General features: G+C 40.2%; 1 protein-coding gene across 2 annotated transcripts; it reads right to left on the bottom strand.

Annotated features, from left to right (window-relative positions):
* Nucleotides 1-228: 228 nt before the first annotated feature.
* On the bottom strand, nucleotides 229-10,199 carry LOC141764060 (lipopolysaccharide-induced tumor necrosis factor-alpha factor homolog). Of its 2 annotated transcripts, XM_074628979.1 has the most exons (5): nucleotides 9,121-10,199; nucleotides 5,968-6,195; nucleotides 5,722-5,784; nucleotides 5,422-5,569; nucleotides 229-1,173 (listed from the first exon to the last, which is right to left on the bottom strand). In XM_074628979.1, exons 1-5 carry the CDS (start codon nucleotides 9,365-9,367, stop codon nucleotides 1,068-1,070), a joined length of 792 nt encoding a protein of 263 aa, XP_074485080.1. In that variant the 5' UTR covers nucleotides 9,368-10,199; the 3' UTR covers nucleotides 229-1,067. The 2 variants fall into 2 exon arrangements, with proteins under 2 accessions (XP_074485080.1, XP_074485081.1); XM_074628980.1 differs by lacking the exon at nucleotides 9,121-10,199 and having other exon boundaries at nucleotides 5,968-6,301.
* Nucleotides 10,200-10,906: the final 707 nt, after the last annotated feature.

The raw sequence follows: 10,906 nt of genomic DNA, 5'->3' as shown, positions 1-10,906 counted from the left end.
GATAAATACCATCCATATTGACAGGGATCTGTTTTAGCACTGTAAATCATATTCTGATAACATTACAGAGATAATATATATATAAAAAAAATTTCCTTCATGGTTTGCTCATGCTGTCTGCTAAGAGTTACCTCTTGATCTCAACATATATTACATAAAACATGTAATTGCTTAATGGCAACTTTCAGTCATAAAGACAAGAAAAAAAGAAGGAGAGTTACTTTTCAATGGTGATCAATTGGTGATTTATTCATTTGAATCATTTTATGGTACAAATAGTGAGTTGGTTATTGTTGCCATAAAAGGCTTTCAACGGTTAACAGAAGGAGTTTAATCAATAAATCTAACTTAAGATGATGGTAGTCAGCCTATTTAACTATTATTAATAGTTAATCCTATTATTTTTTAATATTAGTGTTCCGTGAAAATATGTTCAAGTCTCATCATGTTGCAATATTGAAAACTTTTAAACAAAGATTTTTCCACAAATTGAGTGAATTTGTTCATGTTGAAATATTTAGTCTTCAATAAAAACAAATCATTTTTTGTCACCATATAAAAGAACTGAAATTTAAATTTAAATAAAAAAATCCAAAATGCAATAAAAATTAAATCAATATAATAAGTTTAGATGCAAATGAAAAGCCAAATAAGTTGAATTTATTTGCAGCCTTTAAAAAAAAAAACACTTTATAAAAGAATCCACGGACAGATTAAATGTAACATAACGTATATTATACTGAGACAATATCACGCAGGTCAAGCCAAGAAAAAATATGATTATGATAATTTGATTTTTCACATTTAACATTTTTACAACACGATTGCACATTTTAAATCAACAGATAAAGAGAAGAAGAATTCACAGCTCGTATGGAGTCTTCTAGTACAGTGCAGAGTAATGCAGGTACAACCCACGTTTTACACAAGTGAGCACAGGGTTCATGATGACGCCTGATGTGTTTGCATAAAGAGGTTTGGGTCCTGTCCTGAATGTTTCTTTAGTCACGGTTGTCTTCACTACCTTTTGTTATGACTTCAGCTGAGTTGATACTGCAGTGCTTGGTTCACGTGCGTTTATAGACGTGCAGGACCCGTTCACAGTTGGGGCAGCAATGCTCCACATCCTTGCAATCATCCACGCAGAAGGGGATGAGGGCGCAAGGCCAACACCTGGTGTGGAGTATCAAAATAAAGTCAAAATAATATAACCATTAATTTTAAGCTGCCTAAAAAGCCCCCCTGCTGCCTTAGTAGTAATATGTGAGTTACCTGAACTTACGGATTTAATTCAATTCAATTTATTTTTATACAGCGTCAAATCATAACAGAAGTTATCTCAAGACGCTTTTCATATAGTACTAGTACTATTATAGTATATACTCTATAATTTAGAGACCCAAAAAGAGATCCCCCATGAACATGCACCAGGTGCGACATTAGCAATAAAAAAACTCCCCTTTAACGGGTAGAAACCTCAGGCAGAACCAGGCTCTGGATGCACAGCAACCACAATAATAGCACAACAGCAATAAATAGTAATACAAATATGACTAATAACAATAATCATCATGGCTATAATAGAATGATAATAGAAATATCAGTAATAACAACAGTAATAATAATAGAAAAATGACTATTACTGATAATAATACAATGATGTATATGAATGATTGGTTCAAAATCGCCTTGTGAGTTTTGAAAATGTAAAACCTACTGAGTTAAATTTACTGAACTTGAGAACACAAATGCAACATACATAAAGGGATAGTAGGGTGTTTTGAAGTGGGGTTGTATGAGGTACTTATCCATAGTCAGTGTATTACCTACAGTAGATGGCGGTCGGCACGCCTCCAGTTTGGAGAAGCAGACAGGATTTACAGCACGGAAACAAAGCACTGTACTGCTGTGGACGGGGCCGGCAGCAAAACATATTTTAGCCTCCTAAAAGAAAGACTCACCTAAAAAAAATCTTTATCAGTTTAAGTGTACGCTATATTTAGAATATTTTCGCCGGTTTACCCTGCCGTCAGACAGTCCTTTCCGAGGGGAAACTGAAGCCGTTGTATCCATCTAAGCTTCGGTTAGTTTGTTTGTGCTACTTTGGTGAATTTGGTCTCACCATGGTTGATTTGGCGAGAGCATAGATAACGGCTTCAGTTCCCTATCGGAGACGTAGATTGTATAGCTGTCCGCTATATTCTAAATCAGGGGTGCCCAATACGTCGATCGCGATCTACCGGTCGATCGCGAAGGTAGTGTGGGTAGATCGCATGGCATTAAAAAAAAAAATTAAAATTTTTTTTTTTTTTTTTTTTTTTTTAAATAAATGAACGTCAGCCTATCATCCATCCTCACTATGAAATTTGTCACTTGATTGACATACAGGGCAGCCAGTCTGACATCTGATCTTTTCTGACACATGGGTCACCACGCATGCGCAAACAAGCGCGCCAAGTGCGCTAAAACTCTAGCAAGCTACCGAGTTGCCTAGTTAGCCTCCAATTTATTTCTTCTAAACTTAAGAAAGGGTATAAAAATGAGTGGGGGAGCTGGACCAAGTAAGAAGCCAAAAACCTACCACTTCCATACGGACTGGGAGGAGGACTTTTTTTTCACAATGTCATATTCGAAGTGCGTTTGCCTCATCTGCCAGTCTACCATTGCTATTCCGAAGAAGGGAAATGTGGAGCGGCATTTTCGGACTGTTCACAAAAACTACAACACTGACTTCCCTCCGAAAAGCGAGCTGAGAAAGAGAAAGGTGAAGGAACTAAAATCCCAGTTGTCCGGACAGCAGTCATTTTTCTCACAGCTGACCACAAAAGCGAAGGCTGCCACCGAAGCATCATTCCGGGTGAGTCACTTCATCGTTAAGAACAAGAAGTCCTTCCAAGACGGAGAGATGGTAAAAGAGGCATTCGTTGCAGCAGCTGACTCGTTGTTCCGAGATTTTAAAAACAAACCAGAAATATTATCTTCAATCAAAGCTCTCCAGCTATCAAGAAGTACAGTTACACGGCGCAGTGAAGCCGTGGCCGAGGATTTGACCCAGCAACTTTGGAAGGATATCGTGGACTGCGAGTGTTTCTCACTGCAATTGGACGAGTCTACAGACGTGAGTGACACAGCCCAGTTGTGCATTTTTATTCGGATGGTGTTTCCCGATATGACTGCAAAAGAGGAGCTGTTAACAGTACTGCCCATGAAAGAACACACGCGAGGAGAGGATATTTTTCAGTCTTTCAAAAACTTTATCGAGAAAACCCAGCTCCCAGTGTGGAAATTGGTGTCCATCACCACGGACGGAGCGCCCGCGATGGTTGGCCGCTCAAATGGATTTATTGCCAAGTGCAGGGAGGACGATGCTTTCCCAGACTTCCTCAATTACCACTGCATAATATATAAGCGTTATGCGCAAAAATGCTCAACATGAAAGAGATAATGGATGTGGCAATGAAGATCGCCTGTTCTATTCGTGCCAGATCTCTTCAAAGACGGCTATTCCGTGCGCATCTGGAGAAGGCTGACTTCGACCACTCTGAGTTGTTGCTACACACTGACGTGAGATGGCTTAGTAGAGGGAAATTCCTGCAAAGATTTCGAGAGCTCTGTCCGGAGATTAAGGAGTTTTTCCGTGTAGCTAAACATGCAGAATACAACCAACTAAATGACGATCAGTGGCTGCTAGACTTAGCATTTTTAACCGATCTGACCAACATGTTAAATGACCTGAATGTAGAGCTGCAAGGAAAAGACAAAATCGTAATCAATATGATCAGCTCAGTTAATGCTTTCAAACGGAAAATGCAACATCTGTCCTCAAAGATGCAGCGCCATGATTTGGCAAACTTCCAGAACCTCGCATCAGAGCTGGAGACGCAAGGCAAGGCGTGTGTGCAACTTGACAGTGCACGCTACACAGAGCAGATTGAGAACTGTCTGTCAGAGTTTGACAGACGCTTTCAAGACTTTGTTTTACTGGAGCCAGTCGCTACATTCATGTGCTACCCTTTTCGGGAAGATGCTGAGGTTGATTCACTCGCATCAAAAATTGCAACACTGTTTCACCTGAACTCATCTGGAGTGGAGGATGAGATTTTGACACTACAAGCTGACATTCAGCTTAAGTCCAGGGCTCATGGACAGTTCTGGAACTTACTCACAGAGGAAAAGTACCTCAACATGAGGAAATGTGCTACCTCCTTGACTGCATTATTCGGCTCCACTTATTTATGCGAGTCAGCCTTTTCCCACATGAAGATTATTAAGTCCAAATACAGTTCCACCTTGACTGATGATCATTTGGAAGTGTGCTTGAGGCTGGCTATCAGCAGCTACTGTCCGGACTATGCATCCCTGGCTGATTCCATTCAATGCAAGTCATCAGAGTAAGGTAATGACAACAAATGTACAGTTATATTGTACAATATGGGTTCATGCAGTTATGCAAGGTACACCAACATATATTGTACATATAAAGAATACTCAATATATTTATAAATAAATATATGTTTTGCATTTTTATAGTAGGTAGATCATTTTGACTTGGTCATTTTATAAGTAGCTCGCATGCTGAAAAAGTGTGGGCACCCCTGTTCTAAATATAGCGGACACTTAAACTGATATTAATATTTTTAGGTGGGCCTTTCTTTTAAGTGGCTAAATTATGTTTTGCCGCTGTGCCGTCCACAGCTGTACATCGCTTTGCTCCCTTGCGATAACTCCTGTCAGCTTCTCCAAACTGGAGGCGTGCCGACCGCCGTCTACTGTAGGTAATACACTGACTATAGATAAGTACCTCATACAACCCCACTTCAAAACACCTAAACTATCTCTTTAAGATGTTAATTTGAATCAACATGAAGAATTTACATGTGTCTCCTGCTGTTGTGGTCACTGCTGCTTCCAGTGATACCATTACATCATGAGTGCACTGGGGACTGGACTCCATACTAACCTTCTTTGTGGTTCGCTTTGTTTTTATTATCATGATAAGAAACAACTATGACTTATCTTAACATGCATTTAAGACACACAGCAAGTTTCATCATTTATGTTTTTTTCAAACTACAAAAAAGAGGGGTCACTGGAGGGTTTTAACTCTCAAACAATGCATGCAGGGAAGCTTGGTAATATGCTAATATGTTTCTTCACAAACTTAATCTAATGAGTTGAGCAAACTCTCAGCAGTACATTAATTCAGTTTTTCATTAAAGTAAAAAAAAAAAAAAAACACTCAAGTGAACTCATTTATAAATTCTGAAGTTGTCTGAAAATATAAATTAATATTATAAGTTAAATTAACTCGAAATTAGTAAAACTATTTTATGTTAATGAGGAAAGATTAATTGATTCCACTAAATCCCTGTATGATGTTAATATGGGCGTGACTGTGTGTGTGTTGGGTTCTCTACTCACCCAAAGAGTGTTAGAATGCCACAGATCGTCCAGGTGCACAGACCAGCTTTGTACTTGACTTTAGTGACAATAGTGCTTCGGCATTGAGGACACACCATCTGTCCGGGAAAAGCCTCCAGCAGGTTCTGAACCACTACCACCTGGCTCACTGTGAAGGACACACCCAACACCCTGTATCACCCACTGACAGTCCACACCTCCTCACCAACCCGTCACTGAACTCAAAGCTCTCAGAGGTTTTGCTTTATTCTATTCAAAGTTATTTTAACTTGTTAGAAACTGTTGGAAATAGACACTCACCGGGTTGGACGAACTGAGGTTGTTGTAGGCTGTACTGGTAAGTAACACTTTGAGCTTGATAGCCTATGAGAAAGAGACATTAAGTTTGAGTAACGTTTAGCTAAAGAACAGAGTGATAAACAAGCTGCCAAGAGGCTCCGATTACCACATGGACTAAAATGACACAATTAACTCAAGAATATAAGAGCTACATTACAGTAAAATATGCAGGTAAAATGACTCAGATGAGGGTCCCTGATCTCTTACTGGGCTGGTAGCTAGGCAGAGGTTGCATGACAGGCAGAGGTTGCATGACAGGCAGAGGTTGCATGACAGGCAGAGGTTGCATGACAGGCAGAGGTTGGAAGCCAGGCTGAGCTTGGAAGCCAGGCTGAGCTTGGATGCCAGGCTGAGCTTGGTAGACTCCCACGTTGTTGTCCATAGGGAGACCGGGGTACGGCGGTGCTGGGTCCTGACCCTTTTCCATGATATCTGCTAAAGGAGCAGGAAAAAGCTTCTAAGCAACAGAAAATACAGCAAAAAAGCAACCGGAGTAATATTTGTAATCCAAAATTCAGTTCTGATCTCTGAATGAAGCAAAGTGAAGATGTTGAACAGAGCAGGGTTGGGTGGTTAAAATGTGGGAGGGACTTGGGTCCGGATTAAAACCTGAATCGCCAAGCAATGAATGGCCAAAACTCTTTCTCCATGACGTATGTATGCAAGCAAACTGGTTTGTTGGTATTTTATTTTGACTTTATAATATTCAAAAGTGAAACTAGGCAGCAGCTCCCTGCTCTCATGTGACCAAAAGTCCCATTCTTCTGTAGGGCAGCTTTACGTAAATGATTCTTTAATCTCACTGTTTCAACAAACACACAAATAGTCCCCTATATTCAATGGTATCTTTTATGAGCAATTTATTTGCATGTAACTTCTCCAACACGCCTGTAGACAGCTAATGCAAACGGGCCACTGTTGTGAATTTGTATCAAAACTGCACTCCCATCCTCTCCCATCACTGCCTCAGTGTGTGTGTGTGTGTGTGCGTGCGTGTGTGTGTGTGTGTGTGTGTGTGTGTGTGTAGCAAGGTCACAGCCAAATCTATGTGAGGGACACCAATGCACTCAGGTTGTTCTCGTACCCCGCTGGTAGCTATACCTACGAAAAGTAATGCACTATAATTTGTATATATCCCACAAAATCAATTTGTATGTAATTTGCGTAATCGTGAACCAGGAAAGAGCGACAAACGCAGCGTAGGGAGGAGGATGGGGTGGATGACTTTCGCCCAGGAGACCGGTGTTTGTATCCCGAGAGACGTTGGTCATGTAAGTTCCGTACTTGAGTAACTCCACTTCCACAATCTTTTCCTAAACCTAACTAAGTAGTTTCCAAGTTGTTTCCTATGAAAACTGAATTTTTTTTTAGATTATTTTTTTGGCATTTCAAGCCTTTATTGGTAGGAGAGTGGACAGTCTAGAAATGAGGACAGAGACAGATGGCGACATGCGGAAATAGTCGCAGGTCAGATTTGAAACCCGGGCCGCCGCGGTTAGGACTCAGCCTTGTTATATGAGCACCCGCTCTACCAACTGAGCTATCGGGGTGCCCACGGAAATTAATTTTGAAAAGACTGGAGCGGAAATTGTTTGCGTGCGTCATGTGTAGACATTCGCACGAAAAATTAGGAGTAAACTTTTGGTAAGATATCATAGGAACCGTTGTTGGTTTTGAGTGAGTTTTGTTTAAAACAAGTGTTTCTAAGGTCAAGAATGAACTTTCATGCTGAATCAGAATGTTCAAACTAAAATCAATCATCAATAACATAGTCAGCCCTCTGTTGTGTTCAGCTTGTGACATTTATTTGCGTGTGCCTGCGTTGTCAAATTGGTGAATGTGTTTTTGACAGTAATTTGCAATTGCGTTTTATTTATTCACAGCGTTTCTTTTCTAAATGCGGATATTTTCTTCATTTGCATTTGTTTTCTTTTGAGCTGCATGTGTTGAGCTCTCTTGGCCACCGTACACAAATCCGACAATGCAGGCTGGTACAGGTGACTTACTGAGAATAAAAGGAAAGAGAAATGGAAAAATGTTAAACACGTGCGGGTGAGTGAGGTGGCAGATCTTGTTCAACCTGTCCACCTGTTCAATTAATCAAATGCCATTGAGTTCCTATGAACGCTGTTGCTCAATCAAGACCTATAATCAGGACTGATGATTCAACTTATAATCATGTCTAAGGAGTCAAATAAAGTTTCAGATTTTGACCTCAACTTAACATTTGTTCCATATGTGACAAGCCTAAGCCACTTTTTAACTGGCACACATATGAAAACCAAGCCCCCCACACACACACACACACACACATCAACATTAAAGGGACTGTTTGTAACTTTTTACAGGTATAAATCTACCGGGTCAGTGTCCCATGCACGCTCGCGGGGGCTACGCTGTTTAGACTCCCTGTGGACACGTACCATCAGACTCCAACACAAACTACACGGAAGCACCAAAACCTCAAAGTTATATTTAGTGAAGCCCATCTGTTAAACAGTGTTGGCGGCGGTCGTAGTACGCGGGGGAGACCGTAGCTTTGGTCTCCAGGGCACTCTGCTCCGCTGCCTGCCTGCCTTCACTCACACCGCGCGCGTTCTCGCTCCACCTCTAGACGTGCATGCGCGCATACTACACACTGCGGAAGACTTCGTAGCTCTGAGAATATCTAGTAAATGTACAATGGATGTTTGTGCAGAAATAAATGCTGCAGCTCCTCCAGACCAACAGAGGTTTTCCATGTCTTGTGAAGTGACGGGGCTCCGCAGCGAGAAACGTTATTGTCTCCGACCGGATGCTGGTGTCTCCCTCCTAGCGCAGTCGGAGACGATAAAGTTTCTCATCCTGCAACACTAGGATCAGATCTAAATCATGTTCATGGAGAGACCTTCGTCTTACTGCCAAGCTCGTGAAATATAGAGTGATATTGTGGTTTTAGCTGACATGTCGCCTCACTGTTTTGAGCGATGCTCGTCCATGTCTATTTAGAGCGAGCACAAACGCGAACCCGACGCTGACTTTCGTTGAATTAACGGCCACAGGTGTCACTGTTAACAAGCATTTCTGATTCTTACAAACAGTCCCTTTAAGTGAGGTTTGCTGTAGTTGTTTCACCTCAACACCAAGTTTACATACACTTTCATTTACATACACTTTTAGTTTGCATTCAATGCAAATGCCTTCTTTTGACTTTTTTGACAGTCTATATGTAAAGGATAATGTACAGCTAGCGGGTCATTGTTGTGAAAGAATCCCTGACAGGGCGATGCCGAATAATGACCTGCTAGCTGTACATTATCCCGCTTATTACACGGCTACTTACTTAATAAATCAACAATTTGAGGCGCCGCTATAACTCACCTGGTAGAGTGGGCGTCCCATGTACCAAGGCTGAGTCCTTAACGCAGCGGCTCAGAGTTCGGATCCAACCTTTGGCCCTTTGCTGTATATCAACCCCTCCCTCACTCCCTCTCTCATTACTATCTCTCTCTTTATCAATAAAGGCATTGAAAAGCCAAAAAAATAAAATAAAATAAACAATCTTTAATAAATTAATAATTTGACACATAGACGGTCGACCAGAGTCCGACATCAGAATTCCGTCCATAGCAACGGTCTACTACACATAGCAACGGTCTGCTATAGAGAAATAGCAGACCGTTGAACGCCGTGATTAACCAATCAGAATCGAGTATTCAACAATGCCGTGTAATAAATATACAGGGCAAAGGAAGGATAAGATTAACTTAGTACTATGATAGACGTCCCTTTTCTGAACCTAAAGAACAGACTAGCAGCCATTCAGACTGCTTGTCTCTTTTTTTTAAATCGCTGTCAAGTTGCTGCTCTTAGATTTTGAACTACAGAATCAGAAAAGTCAACAAAATCAGACAAACAAAAAATCTTTCAGATTCTGCTAGCGTGTAGTATCTCTTCTTACTCTGAGCTTGTTTCTTTTTGTCTGCAACACTCTTTTTGAGGACAGATACAATGCTGCTTATTATGGAGAGGCAAGGAGGGTGTGTGAGAGCCTGGACCTGCTTCTCCGGATGTTTGAGACAAACTGAGAATGACAACCATACAAATGCTGTGTGTCCGGAATGAAGGTTGAGCAACATTGTGAAAAGGTGAAGTCATCGTGGGTGTGGAACTGTGGTGCATCACACCATATTTGTAGAATTTCAAAATGTTATTCTCTTTTTCCAACATATATTTGCTTCACTATCAAAATAAACCACCATTACTTGCACCAACACTTTCAACAAAACAATTTAAAGAGACAATATTATATTCTTTTACTCATTTTCTGTATTTTGTTTTACAGTATTAGATTACTAGATGCTTGAAAATGTTATGTATTGATTGATTGAAACCTTTATTTACACCGTAAAAACTCACCAAGGGCAGGAGTGCCCTACAGGGACATACAACTAATACGTGTTACAATAAGACAGTAGTTACGTATTAAATAAAACACAACATCTACCAAAAGGTAAAAAATAAAACAAAAACAGCTACAAGACAAAAAAGGACAAGGATATCAATTAAAACATTTCATATTCAATAGTACATTAATGTTTCAATGTGTGAGACAAAGTGTGAGAAACTTATAACTTAGGCTCTACTGAAGAAGGTGCAAAGTAAATAAAAGCTGTTTTCTCCAAAGCTTCTTACTGTAATCCTGGGGATTTATAAAAGAAAACTACACTGAGCTTGTGAGGGATATCTTTAATATGTTGTTCATTCATTTGTAAACAGGGGACATTTATAAACGTGTTCATTTGAATACAGTAAATATCACAGGAACATCTTTTGCTCTGATATTCCAGGTGAAGCCTGAAGTGCAACTTTTGACATTTGGAGATATTTGGGTGATTCAAGGAGGAATAAAAAGTCACTTTGGAAGGCTGAGATGAATACACTTTAAAGGATAAGGCTGCATTGTTCTTTTTTTTTTGTCTTATTGTAAAAAAAAAAAATTCTGTGAAAACATCAAAACCAATAATACACTAGTCCGTTTATTCCCCAGCTTGTCTGTGTCACTCAGCCCCAAGCACAATAGTTCATACTTAAAGGAACAGTGTGTGACAAACATGGGATCTATTGGCAGAAATGGAATATAATATTAATAAGTGTGTTTTCTTTA

This window comes from Sebastes fasciatus, chromosome 3 (assembly GCF_043250625.1).
Source record: "Sebastes fasciatus isolate fSebFas1 chromosome 3, fSebFas1.pri, whole genome shotgun sequence".
Lineage (NCBI taxonomy): Eukaryota > Metazoa > Chordata > Actinopteri > Perciformes > Sebastidae > Sebastes > Sebastes fasciatus.
The sequence above is the reverse complement of the archived record's forward strand: the minus strand, read 5'-3'. Positions and strand labels throughout refer to the sequence as shown.